The following is an 18446-nucleotide window of genomic DNA, read 5'->3' on the forward strand; positions in this document are numbered from 1 at the left end:
TGAAAAGCTCGTTATTAATGCAACCAGTACCGCCAAAAGTAACAATTTCACGATAAAATGGAAATTCAGAATAAAAATTAAAGATTTGCTACAATCCCAATTTTAAGATGGAATCAAACACTAAATTTCAAAAAGTTATCTAAAATGTAATTTAGAATAAATATTTTGATCTTTAGACGTACGTAATGGTTAATTATAACTAATGTATGTACTTAACTATTGGAAGATAGACATCAAACAACTGTCACTAATAACAGAGAATGAATGGTGGTTATTTGTTTGCAATACTAAAGATCTCACATAGCACACATCTTAGGAATAAGGACACTCTTAATCTCATGACCTTGAGTTGGTTTAAAGACATATTGTTTCGAAATAATGGTTTTGTTCATTTATATTTGCAAACAGTAATAAAAAATACCATATAAAATGAATAAAAGTAAATAAAACTAATCATAAATATAGATATATATTATTGATAGTAAAAATAACAGTATCAGTAATAACTACTACAATATTCTGTAAATATAAGTATATCAATTTTAATATTCAAGTTGAATTAATATATATAATGAAAAAATCGAAGTTACCGCCTAAAGTGAGGAGCTACTTAGGCGGGAATTAGTATTGTGAACATTAATATACGAGCATGCTAATAAGAATAAATGTTATAATGGTTTTAACGATAATGTAACTTAGACTTAAATATAATGAAAAAATAAACTAAATTTATCATAAGATAATATAAGATAGATTGACAATAATAACATAGACAATAGGGACAAAGGCAATTATAAATGCTACAAGTAATATAAATAGTTAAATAATAATAGAGGGGTTTTTTTCTTTTTTTGTTATTTAATAAAGTGTTACAGGTAAATTAAAACAAAAAAAATATTACGTATAGTGGAAGAGTGAGAATATAAGACAATATATAGATAAACACATAAAGTATAAACATATTTTAGTATATACAAATGCGTATTTATTGAATATAATATTGAACAAGTAAAAATATATTTTATTTAGATGTAATGCAATACAAAAATATATATATGAACATATTTATTTATATCATCATTGCCAGTAACAATAATATAAATAAAATTTCAGTGAGAATATATATAAACAAATTTAGTAAAACAAAAGATAAATAAATTAAAATTAAATTATTTATAGGGACCGAGTACGTAAGTCCAGTAAAAATATTGTATATATATAATAGTAAATATTAAGTTAATATTAAGTAATTTAAAAAAGAAATTGGAATTAAAAGTAAATAAAACTCCTCACACAAAAATAATAAAGTACATGATTAAAGTCGTCTACACTACATTGGCAAAAAAAGGGTATTTTAAGTGAGAAAAAACAACTTAGTGGCAATTTGAATAAGTGTTGATATTTATATGTAAAAGTGGTTGAAGAGTTAGACATTCAACGTCGATATTATCATTAGTAACATAGAAGGGTGAATAAAAATACGAACTAAAGCAATATCATTATTATTGGTTACACAATAAAGTCAGCTGTTTATCTACAATCAATCATTTATTTCCATTTATATACTTTGTAAATCTTGGTATAGAAACATAATAAATTCTGTTATTTAATAAATAAATATTTAAGAAGTTCAATGGTATAAGAAAAATAAATTAGAAGAAAATACATGTATGTATATATGTAAATATATACTTTCATATATATATGAAAATATGTATATATGAAAGTATATGTAAATTTATGTATGAATAACATATACGAGAATATATAAATGTAAACTTCAAAAATATAGTAACGCTTTTGTTTTTATCAAGTATAGAAAGAAATAACGCTTTTTTTTAATTACAATAAGACATTTGAAAGTGGACATAATTACGATATTTTGAAAATATTAAGTAGATAAATACTGGCACACAATATAGAACGAAAGTAGATCATTTTTTATATGCATAGTAATTTTGATGCCAGTTTTATTATACGATAATAAAAAACAAACACAGATGAGAGTGATGAATATGAACGAGTATAAAGAAGGTGGTACGTCCTGTGGACCTGGAGTAAATGCAGCAACTATGCAAAAAGGAGAAGCAGAAGAATTCGTTAACTTTCTATTCAGGGAAGGTTTTTTTCACAAAAAAACTGATTTTGAGGTATTTGATTTGCATTCAATAACCCCATCTTTGTCATATTTGATCCACAAGAATAGCGATAATCCGGGAAATTACTGTAATACTGTTATATCAGATTACTCCTCATTGGCTTTAAGGAAATATAACCAACAGTCTTCATCAAAAATAGAACCTGGAAGTTCAGGTATTCAGGAGTTATCTAACAAAAGTTCCGGTAACGTGGGTTCTTCTCAGTCTGCCCTAAAGTTGCATGTAAATCCTTCCAACAATCATGAAAAGAAGCAGACCTCTGTAAAGTGCCGTGGAGATGGTGCTGCATGGCGCGCAAATGATATCGGTATTGGACTACTACTTTATGGCGAGACAACATGTTTTGTTTTGGCGCGCATGCTCGAGATGGCACACACAGGTATATTGAAAGAGAGATCTGAAGATGGAGCCGAAATATTGGAGAAAGAAATTTTGAATGGTTTATGCCAGGACACGTATTTTAAAGGGGTTCCTGGCTTAATTAGCAGATTCAGCAGAGGAACTGAGAGTACGAGTAACGGTGGAGTAAGTTGTTGGATTTTAGGCCCAAGAATGGAAAGAGTTGGATCACTCGGAGACGAAAAAAAGACAACTTTGTGCACTAATAATGTTAGTAACAATAGCAATATTGGTAGTAGTGGTGATAGTACAAAAGTCTTTGAAAATGGTGGTGAACGTGCGGGATTATCTGGCAATTACTATATGACTATGGACAAGAGAGTTAACTCAAGAGAGTCACTGACAAATAGGAATGTATTCATTCTAAACCCCCATTTGGAAGTGGATGAGATCCGCAACATATTAAGATATGACATTAATAATTCGTTATTGGTTCATCAGATATTCTCATGTAGGGCTGATATAATTGATTTGGGTTTGATTAATTTTGAATTGGTTACAAATTCTCCTTGTTTTCTGTTGCATGTTAGGTGCAGTATTGACTTGACTTTGCCTGTATACATTTATAGAAGAAAGTTCAAGGCGTTAGTTAGTGTGCCAGGGAAAATTGGCAAATTTGAGAATGAAAATGAAAAGGAAAACAGTGATTGTAGTAATAGTCAAAAAGAATTACTGCCTGATAGCATTCTGAAAGGTAGATATTTAATAGTTGGCGAAGATTTTCAAAAGTCGCTAGAGGCTTTGATGAACCTTTACAGTTGGTTAAAAGAACATTCTTTGAATCCAAAGTCACCTCATTTTGACTTGGATTTCGGGAAATTTTACTATAATAGAACCCTTGAATTACTCTCGAATATCGAATATATAGTAAAGCTTTCCAATGGTATTGAAAAAAGCATTGCTTTCTCAAGCAATAGTCAATATGGCATTAGTTTGGTAAATAAGGTTGATCCAAGACTAGGAGTTGGACTTACAAGGTCATTGGGACTTTCAAAGTTTGCAACACCCAATTCCAGATGTTCAATTTCAACCACTGCCTCTAACAATACGCCTGTAAGTGTTGATGATCCACAACCGGAGAGTATGCTTGGGATTAAACACCAACAACTACGTGGTTTGTCTTCTATGACAAATTCTGCTGATTTTTCCAATGTAGCAGGTTTGGAGCTTTCGGGTACTATAAATAATAAGTTAACGGGGAAGTATATTGATAGTGGAGTGAGTAATGTCAACGTTCGTGTGGTTGCTGGAAATGCGGAATCTTCTGCGGGTGTTGGTGGTTACTTAGCAGATAACAAGAACAGTGACAACAGGATAATTATGGGTGATAATAACTTGATGTTATCGAAAACAACTGTTTTGGGGGGCGAGCAAAGTAACTCATTCATTTCTTCTTGTTCAGGCTCTTTGAGACAAGAGAAAACGGGAAGAAGAGGGGTGAGGTTTGCCTCTAATGTATGTGATGACAATGGGATTGGTAACTATGAAATTAATGGAAACAATAACAGTCAAAAACCACAGATAATTAATCCGAATTCCCATTACTCCCAAATTAACAAACCTAATAATAGCTCAGCAGTTGGTTCGGTAAGCATGAATAACTGTGGTGATGGTACGCCCCAGTCCTTGGTATCTTCTATTGCTACAAATAGCGGAAAACCGTCTGGATTGATTAAACAAGGAACCACAGGCACTGTTTCTTCCACTGTTGTTACACCTGCTTCAATTACTTCACCGGCTGCTGCAGCAACTAATGCTGCAGCCGCTCCAGTTGTGAGTACATTGGTACCGGGTGCAATAGTTAGATTCAGATCGCAAATACCGGTAGATGCAAAATTAGTGCAAGGGGTCCCAGAAACGGATTATTTTACACATGTACAGCAGGTTTATTACCACTTTCAAAAGGGTGAGTGGCGTGCAGTTTATGGTCCGTCAAAGAACAGACAACAAAAATCCTTTTCTGTTAATAAGTATGGATTTTATGAAGCGAAGCGGCTTGCGGAAGAGTGGAGACTTAGATATCTTTATTCTAATCCAAATAATAATGTAACAAGTGTGCAAACTGGTGCTAACGCTATCGGTTATGGTTTAAGTTCGAATGGAGTGAATAATACCAATAACAACAGCAGTGTATATGCTAAAAATAAAACCAGGAAAAGGAAATCATCACTTCCAGATAAAACTGTTGGCCTAAATCAAACAAAGAGCAGAAATACCAGATCAGTTCCTATTTCCCCTAATTCGACTATCAGTGATTTACAAGAACCCAGTAGTGTCTCAAAAATTACTGATATGAACGCAAGCTACTCTTCCATTGATGGAATGATTGCGTTCGGTCATGCAGAGTTTTCAACGGTTTCATTGGAGCAGGGATTAATTGTAGGGAGAAAGAATAGTAGTAGTGCTAGTGCTGTTACTGTTGACGGTACTGGTAATACTATTTGCAATATTGGTGGAGGTAGAAGCGGCAGCAATCGTAGTGAGGCTCATAATGGTGATAATCGTCATAGTGGCGATAACCAAATTGTCAGCATTGGGTGCATTGGTGCTAATAATGACAGCAAGTCCAAGTCTCAAAGTGAGCTAGCAAGTAATAAGCATGTTTTACATCCATCGACTATTGGAAATAATCACTTTATGGGCTCAGATATAATTAGCAATGCTAGTGTTCGGGATAATCACAACATTGGTGTTCCAATGGTAATGAACAACAAATCTTCCATATGTATCGATAATAGTAAAAACGTAATCATGGAAGAGACTAATAACTGCAATGGCCGCAATGAGAGCAATAAATGCGATAGTGGTACTTTTAATAACAAAGACATGATAGGAAATGCAATAAACACTATTGGTAACCTGGAAGACGACTGTTTGAGACTCGAGAATATTATTTTTGATCAACAAGTAGCTAAGTCTTATAACAATGATTTACTTGGGATAGATAGTTACTTAAGGGTTGGAATGATGGGAGTGAACAACGGAGTAGGTATAGTTTCACCAGACGGGCTACAAAAGATCACCGAAATTAATATTTCTAGTGGGAACAGTATGAGGATGAACAATAGTGATATAGTCTCCTCAGCATCTTTGGCTTCGACATCTAATTCCACACCAATTGTAGTGTCAGAGGTCTCATCGCCCTCTATTTCCTCGCCCATATCAATGAATGAAATGTCTTCCTCTTCAAGGATTGTTTCTCCGGACAAGTCCTTGGTATCAATGAAGACTGGGGGAGTCATGATTCATGGTGGTAACGGAGTTTCTGGAATCCATAACGTTAATTTTGGTCAGAATAGTGGTTGTCACCCACGAATTTCTTCAGATATTAATATTAGCAATTCCCGTGAGGCACATACTTCCGATAACAATGTTAATGCTCCAAATATTAAGACTACGAACCAATCTAAAATTAACATCAGCAGAAGTGTCATTTCGCAGCCCTGTAAAAATAATACTATAATGATTTCAAATGGTAACAATGGTAATAACGTTCCACTTTCTTTAATTTCATGTGAAAATATAAACGACAGTAAAGTTGTTGGTGGTCTGGTTATGATAAATACACTGAATAATTCTGAAGAAAACAGAATTAATTCCAATAGCGGTATCAGTCATAATGGTGGTAACAACGGTGATAATACTGGTGTTGTTTGTCGTGAAGACTCTTCAGATAGGGCTGGAATTTACAGTGTTAATTTAATTGAGAAAGGAATAATTGGTTGCAGACGGGAATGCATGGACTCACAAAATGAAGTGGAACTGAATCAAGAACAAAGAATTCTAGATAAAGAACGTACTCGAACTACCGGTAATGGTGGAGACGGTAGCATAATAAATGGTGACCCTATTGAAGGCAATACCAACAATAGCAGTGGTCGAAACGGTGACAGCGGAAATCACAGTGGTAACGGCAGTAATAACAATAATAATAACAATAATGATAATAGTAATAACGATAACAACGACAGTAATAACAGTAACCCATGGGTCAAAAGAAACGGATGGGAGGAGGATCTTATAGTTGACTCCTTTTTTGTTGGGTGAATGATCAATAGTGAGCAAATGTTAGACATTTTTTTATCATCATCATTCATCTTGGTTGTTGTTAAATATATAAACCGTAACTCACCCTAAAAGACCAGCGTATACTTGCAAAGAGAATATTGCATATCATTAGTCCGGGCTAGCAATAATGAAGAATTTGTGTCAAGTATATCTATATATACACATGAATATACGGATATCAGTAGATAATAGTCACGAAATAGCGTTTATAAGTATATTTGAATTAATTGATTTATATTTTGTTTCGTTCTCTTCATTTTTTTAGATATTTAAACTTCTTTACTCTCTTTTTCTATGGAAAGGTGGGATGGACAGATGGGGTTTGGGTCTAGCCAGACCTTTGGCGCTGCAAGTTATTATACACACACGTGCGCGCTGAATGTGAAATTAAGCGGTACGTAACTAAGCATGATTTGACCTTTCTATGATCTTAAGAGTAAATAAATTTATAAAGGGATATACGATATAAAATATTGTACATATTTAAGGGTAAAGTAGTATATATAAACCAACAAAACACGCAAGTATACATAAATATATATATGTATTTCTGTAATATAAAAGTAAATAAAATAGAATTGCTAGCTAGTTGAGAGTGAAGCATTTGAAAGTAGGACGTTGAAAAAGCGAAGTTATATATATGTATACATTTGTGTGTGGTAATTAGTATAGGATAATTAAAAAATTCAGGTGAGTATACCTTTAATATTACTAAGCAAAAGAAAAAAGGGCGAGTTCTGTGAGAGAGTTTATTTAAAGCACTCAAGTTAAATCAATAAAATTGTATGATGTTTATAGCATAAATCTAGTCGTTATTCTATTAAAAAATTGATAAATATATGGCGAGTTAATAAAGTTAAACACGATAACTAAAAAAGCACATAAATTTACTTTATTGGTGAAATATTTTGAGAATGTCTCGTGAAAAGAATAGTGGTAATCTTGTAATCAATTACGGAAATTTAATGAACGAATTGAAAGAAAAGATATCTTTAATTAGAAATAACTCAGAACATATCGAATATAGCAATGAAAATGTAAAATATGGACTTAAGAAGGTAGAAGGAAATGTGGTAAAAAATGCAAATTATCAAGAAAGCCAAAACAATTGTAAAGATAATTGTAATTTAAATAACAAAAATGATAAAAATAATAGTAAATTAAGGGATGAAAATGTTCTTGTATTATCAAAAAATGTAAGTATGCAGAAAGTACAAGATAAAAATAAATTAAGTGGAATAATAGATTATGAAAGTAATAAAGATGAAATTGGTAGTGGTAAAGATTCAAAATTATTCCCATATCCCATATGTTTTGTATCAAAGTCACTCCCAACTCCACCGACAGATTACAATCTTAGAAAAATAAATACGGAATTAAATGAAAAAGAAAATAATAAATCACCATTTTCGGAGGATATTGGAATAGGGAAAGAGTTAACAATGATGTTGGAAAAAAGAAAAAATAATCAAAAAACTGAAAAAGATACCGTTAAAAACACGAATGATATGCCTAGAGATTCAAACAATATATTAAATTTAGTAAATGAATATAAGGGTAAATGTACCAAAAATGATGAATTTGAAAATATAACGAGCTATTACAATAAAAGTTCAAATAATGATGGCATTATTGTAAATGAAGGAATAAGCAATAATAATTTTAATATAGATAGTAATTCATGCATTGATCTTTCGAAGTTTGAAAGAAACTTTATTGTTGAAAGCCAAAAATTGTCAGCAGCAAATAAAAACACTAGTTTTATTATTCAGGGTAGCAATGCTAATTCATCACAAGGAATTAATTCTGAAAACATTAAAACAGAAAAGTCATATGCAAACAATACAACCTTAAACAGTGCATACAGCATAAACAACCACCTAATTTTAAATGGAAATAATATTGTTGGTAGAGACTTGAATGTGTTAAAACATAAAAACTCTAACTCCTTATCTAGGGTTACATCACCTAATTCTAATATCTACAACTGTGAAAATGTTAAAAATGGGTCCGATTCAATTAATAATAATAATAACAATAATACAATTAACTATTATAATAATGTGAAAATTCAACGAAGAAGAAACATTTTCACAACAAGGTATTATATAATGGCGTCAAAATTAAGAGTTATTCAGTAGAAATATACCATTTTAGAATAAATGAAAAGGTGAAATAATAATCCATGTGATAAACAGTAATTGTGACAATAGTTAAATATTCCAGTGTTTCTAAAGTTGTTTTTATTGTCTTTACTTGTATTCATGTAAATTTATTTGCATAGGCATTTCTCTATTCCAAAAATTGCGGATTGGATTTATTCTTTTTGAAAAAAGAAATTCCACACATTTACCGCCAAAACATGTCTTGAAATAAATACTGCCGCGAATGGCAATTGGGTATAATAATGATTATAAAACAGTAAAAGGAAATTCATATAAAACAGAAAGTGGCAATATTGGGAAGAGGTGTAAATAATTGGTTTTCGAAGGTTTAATATGTTAACTGTTGCAGTTAATAACATAGTTAACCTCGTTTATAATGTAGAATATAAGGTAACGTATAAGTAATACCAGTATTGTAAATAAGGTGGACATAAATCCGGAATATACATATATTTTGTAATATTACTCCTAATTATAATTTATTTCCGGAGTAAAATGTGCAAAAATGAAAAACTGTCTCTATCATTTGGGATAAACAAAAACAAAAGCTTAGATAAAAATGAGAGAGATAAAATAAATAAATTGTTTTCTGATGATGACTCGAATTCAAAAGATACTGATAATAGTGATGCTCACATTAAAAAAATATCAATAGAAAAGTACTTTAATCAAAATGATTATAAAAGATCAGAAGAATTTTATAAAAACCACCCTGAGTTATTACTAGAATTTGAGGAAAACAATGAGCATGTTAACGATGATTCCAAAACAAAGAAAGCATACGATAGCAAAGAGTCAAAACCAAGGTACATGGATAAAATACAAGAGTACGTTAATCTAAGAAGTATTGAAAAACAGGAAATAAATGAAGAAATAATCCAAAAGGAAATTCAATCTGAAAATAATGAGATGGTTTTCATAACGAGTTCATATAAAAATGTTTTAACTGAAAGAGAAGCTCTTAAAAGAAAATTATCTAAAAGCTTATCAGATGATATTGGTGGTTGTTTCGACAAAAATATATTTAATATGAGGCTTAATAGTAAGGAAGCTAAAGATTATGAAGTAAACATTAATGATTGCAATACTGAAAAAACAAGCGATAGTAATAATAAAGATAGTTTGAAATTCAAAGTCGATTCAAAAGTATGTAATGATTACAAATTCAACAATTCCAACTCTGAATTTGATAATAAAGAAATTAATAATTCAAATATAGCCGCTGAATTAGATAAGAGCGTGAAAGTTTCAGTTAATAAAAAATCCAAAAATACCGAAAATGATGTTCAAATAAAGATACTAAGGGCCAGGGAAAGATATCTTCTGAGAAAGCAAGCCAGATCTGTTAATTCAGAAAAGGAAACGAATGCTTAAATTTTGTTAGTAATTGTGACTCGTACGCATAAAAAAAAGTTGCCGAGATTTCATTAAGGATGATAAAATATAGGAATTAGAGTTGTACAGTATAATTAATTTTTAAAGTTCACTTACTCCCTCGTTTTTTTTCCCAGTTTCTTATTCTAAATGTTTGTCCCACAGTAACCTAACTTTGCATGCGTTTATTAAAGGCGCCAGCGCCGGCTGCCAGTACTTAGATAATATATTTATAAATTTTAATTCGAAAGTAAGAAAGGAAATAAAAATAGGTTTAATTTCTTTCCATAAATATTTTTAAATTGAATATTTAAGGGGGCAATATATATACATATATTGAGGGATTATTTTATAATTATACAACTTATTATTTTTGGTCTATTTAAGAGTGAGCAATATAATATAAAGATAGTAATAGCATCTCAGCAATACTTTTAATATAAGGAGGAAAAAGTATAATCAAATATTTTAAGCTGCTCGTTTTTACATTTATGTTCTTAATAAGCTGAAACAAGCTGTCAAAGTTTATAATTTGTTGATAAAGTAAATATTTATACGCATATACTGGTGGGTAATAAAACAAATTATTTACTACCATTTAAATTGTATTCAGGTGAATAAGATATTGAATAAGTGCTGTTATATATAGTAATCTATTATTATATAGTCAAGGTTTATTTTTCCTTGTTTTGGTGCTGTAAATTAATTTGTATTTCTTAAATATCACTTAAAGGCAGTAATATTTAAAACATATTACAATGAGTGAGGAGCACAAAAATGCACTAGCAACTTATGCTCAAAAAGTAAAAGAGCATGGGGAATTGGAAGCAACACTAAAGAAAAGAAGAATGGAGATAAGAGAGTTAAGTAAGACCTATGATAAAACTGAAGATGACTTAAAGGCATTACAAAGTGTGGGCCAAATAATAGGTGAGGTACTTAGATATTTAGATGATGACAAATATATAGTTAAGGCGTCAACTGGTCCCAGGTATGTTGTTGGATGCAGGTCAAAACTAGATAAAAGTAAACTTACATCTGGAACAAGGGTGGCATTAGATGCAACGACACTAACTATTATGAGACGTCTGCCAAGAGAAGTAGATCCAATGGTATATAATATGTTACATGAGGATCCTGGAAGTGTTAGTTATTCTCAAGTGGGTGGTTTGAATGAACAAATAAGAGAAATAAGAGAAGTGATAGAACTTCCACTAACAAATCCTGAATTATTTAAAAGAGTTGGAATAAAAACTCCAAAAGGTGTACTTCTTTATGGCCCTCCTGGAACAGGCAAAACATTACTTGCAAGAGCAATGGCTTCTTCCATGAATTGCAATTTTATGAAAGTAGTTGCATCTGCTATAGTAGATAAGTACATTGGAGAGAGTGCTAGGGTGATAAGGGAGATGTTTGGTTATGCAAAAGAGCATCAACCATGTGTAATATTTATGGATGAAATAGATGCAATCGGTGGAAAAAGATTTTCACAGGGTACATCTGCAGATAGAGAAATACAAAGAACATTGATGGAATTATTGAACCAATTAGATGGATTTGATGAACTTGGAGCCGTTAAGATTATCATGGCAACAAATCGCCCAGATGTCCTTGATCCTGCATTACTTAGGCCAGGTAGACTGGATAGAAAAGTCGAAATACCATTGCCAAATGAAACATCTAGAGTTGAAATATTAAAAATACACTCGGCAAAACTCACAAAACAAGGTGAAATAGATTTTGATTCCATTTGTAGACTCTGTGACGGTTTCAATGGTGCCGATATGAGAAATGTTTGTTCAGAAGCCGGTATGTTTGCTATTAGAGCTGAAAGGGATTATATCATTGAAGAAGACTTTCTTAAGGCCGTTAGAAAATTGGCTGAAAATAAGAAAATGGAAGGAAAATTAGACTATGAAAAAGTTTGAATAAATTTAACTTGGTGTTGAGAATAAAATAGATAGATACTAGCAGTATATAAATAAAACTTTATTTTGTTTCTCATTCTAACACATTTTCTTCAGATTTTGATTCTAAATATTAAATCGATATTTATACATCCGATTCTTTCTCTTTATTAATAAGAATTTAATAATCAACAAAATAGTGCATTCGTCCGATTTTTAGTTGTTGCTGGAGTCGGATCTTACCCTAATTAAATATATAAAATTGTGTATAAGGGTTAATATGGACAATATTAATTGTATAATCGTAAAAGCGGAAAGTAGGAAGAAGTTTGGTTTAGTATAACAGGCATTGTTAAATGCTAATTTGTCTTCTAAAGGAAAAGATGTTAAATTAGGTGATATTAAATCAATATTACAAAATAACTCAAGTAAATGTCTTCCAAACCATATTAAGGAGCATGACCATGAAAATACGAATACCGAATAGAATTTGACAATAAGTGATACCAATATAAGCATTTTACTACATAAAATAGAGGCAATGTAACCAAGTATTCCTATAATAATGGCAATAATCCCTGATTGTACTCCAACACCAACAATAGTTACATAGTAATAAGTAACTTGTGAGCTTAAATCTGGATCACTTTTTGTATTATCTGAGTATTTATAACTGAAACAATATAGTACAATTGATGCAACTAAAGATGCATTCCCGATATAAGATATTGCATAATCTAACATTCCAATTTTTTTTGAAACTCCGAGATTACCAGAATAGTGCCTTCTAATTATTGGAAATTCGATTAATAAATTGAATATTAAAAACAAGTAATAATAAAGTAATACATTTGATAATTTATCGCTTGCTTCTAAAACCTCCAGATTGGTTCCTAATTCAGATAGTTTAAATTTGCATTTAACCATTAGTTTTGTCAACGATATTATTGTTACTGGTAGTGTTATAAACGTTGATAACCATATTTCAAATTGCTCCACCAATACTTTCGTTTTAGTTACTTTCAACCATTTTATTTTAACTTTACTCTTATTGAGAGTATATAAAACAAAGAATGCAAAAACAATCAGTACTCTTAATCCTAACATAAATACAAGGAATATAGTCAAATTATTTGAAATATTAACTGTCTTCTTAACATCCTCAAATATGTAATTACCACCCAAAAAACTTAAATAATCAATAAATAATAATAGTATGTATATTCCAATAATAAAACACGATAAAAGTAATAAATTTTCAAATATTAATAGTATTGTCTCTTTTTTTCTGTTATTGTCATTATGATCGTCTGAAGTCTTATTATGCTTTTTATCTGAACCTACGCTTGTAACATCTATTTCCTTCTCTATATTTAAATCAACTATTTCTATTATTTTCAGGTCGTTCAACTCCGTCAGTTCATCCATTTTTTTCTTTTCTATAATTATTTTAGTAAACAAAAATACAAGTGAAAGTAAATATTATACTAATTTATTCTTAAGGACAAAAAGAATATAATAAAATGAACTGCAATTTTACATCTATGTTTTATTCATTTAGCTCAAATCCATAATCTTTTGCTATCTATTTTTAATTGCAAACGTACAAGTTATTTTCAATTATCGAAGAATTATAAATAAAAAGTATTAATCATTAAAAAAATAAATAAAGTTATCGCTATTTAACTTAAAAACTAAAGTAATAATGGAATTCTATTTAATTAAGTGCCTTGCTCTAATATTTAATTTATATTGCTCAAGAATATTGTTACCGCCATAGTACATCATCATCACCATAAACACTAATGTGGACAATTTTTAGAAAAAATGCATGCATGCAAATGGAGAATCATTCTAGATAAAGTTATTTAGTAACAATAACACTGCAAAAACAATAATTAGATAGTATTCACTATAAATAAGCATTTATGGTAATCAACCACAAAATTTTATATATTATTGCATTACTGTGCACGTAATTATTTTTCTGAATAAAATTTCAATGAAATTAAAATGGAATAAAGACTAGACAATATTGTTTATAAAACTGTTACGATCACTGTGTTTGCTGTACAAATTACACCTGTAATCTAGAATGATAATAATCATAGAATCCCTATGACCCTCAATCCAACTTCACCGGTATTGCAATTAGGACAAAGTTTGCCCGTGAATTCAGAAAGATGACTTGAACCGCAAACTGGACATCTAACAAAATCATGAGTTTTTGGATTAATTTTGGTGAGGGAAGATGAGCAGACAACTAAGTTATCTACATCGTAACCAGGTTCAAAGTCAATGTTATATTCGTCAGTGGCCTTCTTATCGCAAGCAGCTAATATCTTTTGTGTTTTTTCAATGTCGTCGATGTTAGGCATTCCAAGTAATCTTTTTGCAAAGCTTGCAGTGGTAATATAGTTTTGGTACTTCCAGGATATGCTCATTGCCCTTCTAAGTACAAGTGAAGTGTGTAACGGTTGCAATTTGCAACAGGAAAAATATGAAATAAGTTCAAGATTCCTCTTAATTATCTTATGATCGTCTTGGTTTTGAGAATTATTTAAAAGCTCAATTCTAGCAAGTTCAAGTCTCATTCCAATACAATATTGATTAATTAATTCTGCTAGTTGTTTAAGTTGGTCGATTTTGAGTGAGTAAAATGCATAATGCTCTATTACCAAGGGAATGATCAGAATGGTTTTTTGAAATACCTCCAATGCACACTTGAATTTGCCGGAGGTAACATACTTCTGTCCGGTTTTAACAAGTTCAATTATACTGTTTTCATTAAGAACAGTCATTGAAGACAAGTGTGTGGACGAATTTAAGTTGTCTATGTCGAATAATTTATAGTTTTCTGATAATAGCGGAGCATTCAAAACAGGCCCATCTGTGAAACTCGGCAAGGTGTATGTTGAGCTAAGTGATATCATCTTGAATATTTCCTTATAAGGTAAGCAGTTTTTAGCACCCATTTTTTTAGATAGTATTGTCAGAGCATCTTCATATCTTCCAGAAACGATTAAATTAATAATTGAGTATCTTGATGAAGTAATAGATAAATTTTCTGGTGACATTAATATACGTTCTCTATAGCTTGGTCCAACTTGTATAGTTTTACTAACTTTTTTATTTGAATTATTATCGTTATTTAAGTCAAATGCAAAACCAGCTATATTGTTTATGTTATATTCTGAATTATTATTATCATCATTTTCATCCAAACTAATTATATCATTTGGAATATCTATATTATCGATATCATCCCACTCAGGTTGTAAATTAGAGGAGCTAATTGCCCCAGCAACGGCACCACCAGATATTGAATTATCGTTTAAATTGTTTGAATAATGCATAGTTGCACCAATTGAGGAATAATCATTTTCATTAACATTATAATTTGAGGAATCATCATGAACAGATATGGTTGGCCAATTTAATCCCTCGTTTGTCAATTTCTTTGCAGTAATGATGGGAATGCAAGATGGTATCATACGAGAAGAATTGGCATTAGTATTCTTTAAAAGATTTAAAAATTCAAATACATCAGTACCATCAACACTATACATTTCGGAATATTGAGACAATAACTCCTCTTTAATATCATTATAACCATATGTATGTGCAACAGATATAGCTAGTGGTAGTTGTCCAAATTTTTTGAGAATATTAATTCTTTCTGGAATATCATTTAATAAAAGAGCAATATGATATTTTCTTGTCCAGTTCTTTTGTTTTTCAGATATTTTCGCGATTTTCTCCATATATTCTCTCTGGCCAATAACATAATATAAAAGAATAAGTTTGTCAAATTCTTTTGTTACTTGAAGACATTTTTCTGCAACATTAACAAAACCGTGAGAAATAGCACTTCTACCAAGACATTCCCACATAACCTGCAATGTCTTTGAATTGAGTTTCGGAAGAATTGTTTTATGATTACAATTAGTGTTAACACCACCATTAAATTCGTTATTTTCTTTCCCAGATTCAATATTATGTAAATCTTTAATTATATTATAAGCCTGAATTATTTCACCGAACTGAACAGCATAGTAAAATTTAAGTATTGGATTCTCAACAAGTTGTATAGCTATTTCAGGATATCCATTTTGGGTCAGATAATTTAGAGTGGAAAGTCCTCTAAGATTACCATCTTTTGTATATCTAAGTACTTTAGTATTTTCCTGATTAATGATTGAGAGTTTAAATAACGCTTCATTTAGATTCAAATTCTCAATTATTTGAATGTTTCCGTAGCGATTTAATGTAATAAGTTCTCTCCTTGAATCTTCATAATGTTGAATATAAGTAGTATCCGGCACTGTTTGTATAATTCCATGTTCATTTATATTCGGTATAGCATATTTAATATGACCTTGTGTTGAATAAATGTATATTGGAAGAGTTTCATGCCATATTCCAGATTTAATAGTTAAATTTTCGGTATATGTAGCCAGTATTTGAAGTTTGTTGTTTGTAAAAATCATATTATATTTGCATATAATGGCAATAACTGATTTATCATGACTCCATTGTATTGTTCTCACTCCAGTAGTTGAATAATTGTTATCATTATAATTTACATTGTTAAATGTTAGACATTGTTGGATATTACTGCCATATTTATTGTTTATAACAGCAACCTGGTGATTTTGGAGATTAGATACAATCAATTCAGAAACAACTTCTTTTTGAGAAACGTCATATAAATATAGAAAATCATCAGATTGAATAATAATTTGCTGCTGATTGCCACCCATAAATAGCCTCTGAGCAACCCAAGGAAGCTCCCATCTTTTCATCAAATCACCGTCCAATGAAATGATTGAAATTGTTTGTCCGCCGTTTTCAAGAGCAGCTAATCTATTTCTAGACAAAAATATAACTGAATTTACGCCTGGAATTCCGTTTTTGCATTTAGAGGCAGCATTATTGTTGGAGTTATTGCAACCACTACCAGATGTATTGCTTATAAGTTGCGAAAGAGAATTTATTGTAATAATGTCATAGGTAAAATTTGAAGAGTTACTATTGTTGCCATTACTACCTGTTCCATTGTTACCAACAACAACACCATTGCTACCACCATTATTTCCATTGAGAATATCGCGTTTATAATAAACAATAAAACAAAGTTCGTTAGGACTGTGAGGATTTATAAATATGTGACTTGGAGACATTACATTAGCGGATATATTATTACTTTTCATAGGTAAAACAGAATGAGTATTTTTGCTTTTAACATCATACAAGTAAAGAAAACGATCATTAATGTACCATAATTGATTCATAGATGTACTAAAATCAGAAGGAAGTCTTTCTTGTTCCAACTTAAATATAATAATTCCGGAATCATGACCTGCTGAGAATAAACCATTTGAAGGATGATTAACTATAGTCCAAAATCTGTCTGAATCTCTCCTGTGTGTGTGAATGCAAGTTCTTTTTGTCAAGTCCCAAACTCGAATGGTTCTATCTTCGCTATCTGATAACAACCAATCCTTATTTGTGTGAAATATAACACAGGAAACGTTGTTAAAATGTCCTCTTAATGTATCTATTTCCCAAGCTTTTATGTCATTATAACGCCAAAGTTTAATTGTTCTATCATCAGATGCGGATGCTAAGAGAGATAGAGTTGGATGAAAAGATACCCAATTTACACCTCTTTCATGGCCTTCCAATACAAATTTACATAATACATCATTTGCACCAAACATATCAACATGTGCAGGCATTGTATGAGAAACAGGTATCATTGAACCAGATACATTTAATGCATGACCTTTTACCGTTTTTTCCCTCAGACCTGTAAAATCCCATATTCTTACTGTTTGATCCATACTTGCGGATGCTAATAAATCTTGGTGTGGATGAAACTTTGAACACATTACATAATGATTATGTCCCGTTATAACTGCTATACACGTTCTGCTTTGCCAATTCCAAAGTCTCATTGTTTGATCGTCTGAACTTGATAATATCCAAGGATATTCTTTGTGAAATTCTACCGTTCTAATGTAATCTAAATGCCCCAATAGCGTGAACAAGCACTTTCTTTCTTTATAGTTCCAAACCTTAACTCTGTAGTCGTCGCCACCAGATACAAATATAGGCTGACTTTCATGAAAATCTATTCCTCTAACAGGGCCCTCGTGCTCTTCAAATGTGTCCAATAAACTACCTATTCTGTAGTCCCAAAACTGTATAACACCATTGTGTAAACTAACAAGTATCCATGGTAACTTTGGATGAAAGGATAAACCTTTAGCACGAGTACTTTTGCTCTCACACTTAATTATCATTTTTAAATATTTATTTCTGTTTTTCTTTTATTCTAATCTATCCTATTCTCTATTCATCCATTTACT

General features: G+C 30.9%; 6 protein-coding genes across 6 annotated transcripts; 4 read left to right on the forward strand and 2 right to left on the reverse strand.

Moving 5' to 3' along the window:
- Window positions 1-2000: 2000 nt before the first annotated feature.
- On the forward strand, window positions 2001-6605 carry FG379_001600 (uncharacterized protein; the record flags this gene model as incomplete). The annotated part of the gene is made up of 1 exon (XM_067327203.1): window positions 2001-6605. One exon carries the CDS (start codon window positions 2001-2003, stop codon window positions 6603-6605), a length of 4605 nt encoding a protein of 1534 aa, XP_067184121.1.
- Window positions 6606-7540: 935 nt separating this feature from the next.
- Window positions 7541-8767, forward strand: FG379_001601 (uncharacterized protein; the record flags this gene model as incomplete). Its single annotated transcript, XM_067327204.1, has 1 exon — window positions 7541-8767. One exon carries the CDS (start codon window positions 7541-7543, stop codon window positions 8765-8767), a length of 1227 nt encoding a protein of 408 aa, XP_067184122.1.
- Window positions 8768-9286: 519 nt separating this feature from the next.
- Window positions 9287-10165, forward strand: FG379_001602 (uncharacterized protein; the record flags this gene model as incomplete). Its single annotated transcript, XM_067327205.1, has 1 exon — window positions 9287-10165. One exon carries the CDS (start codon window positions 9287-9289, stop codon window positions 10163-10165), a length of 879 nt encoding a protein of 292 aa, XP_067184123.1.
- A 758-nt stretch (window positions 10166-10923) lies between these two features.
- On the forward strand, window positions 10924-12093 carry FG379_001603 (26S proteasome regulatory subunit; the record flags this gene model as incomplete). The annotated part of the gene is made up of 1 exon (XM_067327206.1): window positions 10924-12093. One exon carries the CDS (start codon window positions 10924-10926, stop codon window positions 12091-12093), a length of 1170 nt encoding a protein of 389 aa, XP_067184124.1.
- A 195-nt stretch (window positions 12094-12288) lies between these two features.
- FG379_001604 (membrane associated protein) lies at window positions 12289-13500 on the reverse strand (the record flags this gene model as incomplete). The annotated part of the gene is made up of 1 exon (XM_067327207.1): window positions 12289-13500. One exon carries the CDS (start codon window positions 13498-13500, stop codon window positions 12289-12291), a length of 1212 nt encoding a protein of 403 aa, XP_067184125.1.
- A 677-nt stretch (window positions 13501-14177) lies between these two features.
- FG379_001605 (coatomer complex subunit alpha) lies at window positions 14178-18380 on the reverse strand (the record flags this gene model as incomplete). Its single annotated transcript, XM_067327208.1, has 1 exon — window positions 14178-18380. One exon carries the CDS (start codon window positions 18378-18380, stop codon window positions 14178-14180), a length of 4203 nt encoding a protein of 1400 aa, XP_067184126.1.
- Between the last annotated feature and the right edge of the window lie 66 nt (window positions 18381-18446).

This window comes from Cryptosporidium bovis (genome assembly GCF_009768925.1).
Source record: "Cryptosporidium bovis isolate 45015 chromosome Unknown contig_23, whole genome shotgun sequence".
Taxonomy (NCBI): Eukaryota; Apicomplexa; class Conoidasida; order Eucoccidiorida; family Cryptosporidiidae; genus Cryptosporidium; species Cryptosporidium bovis.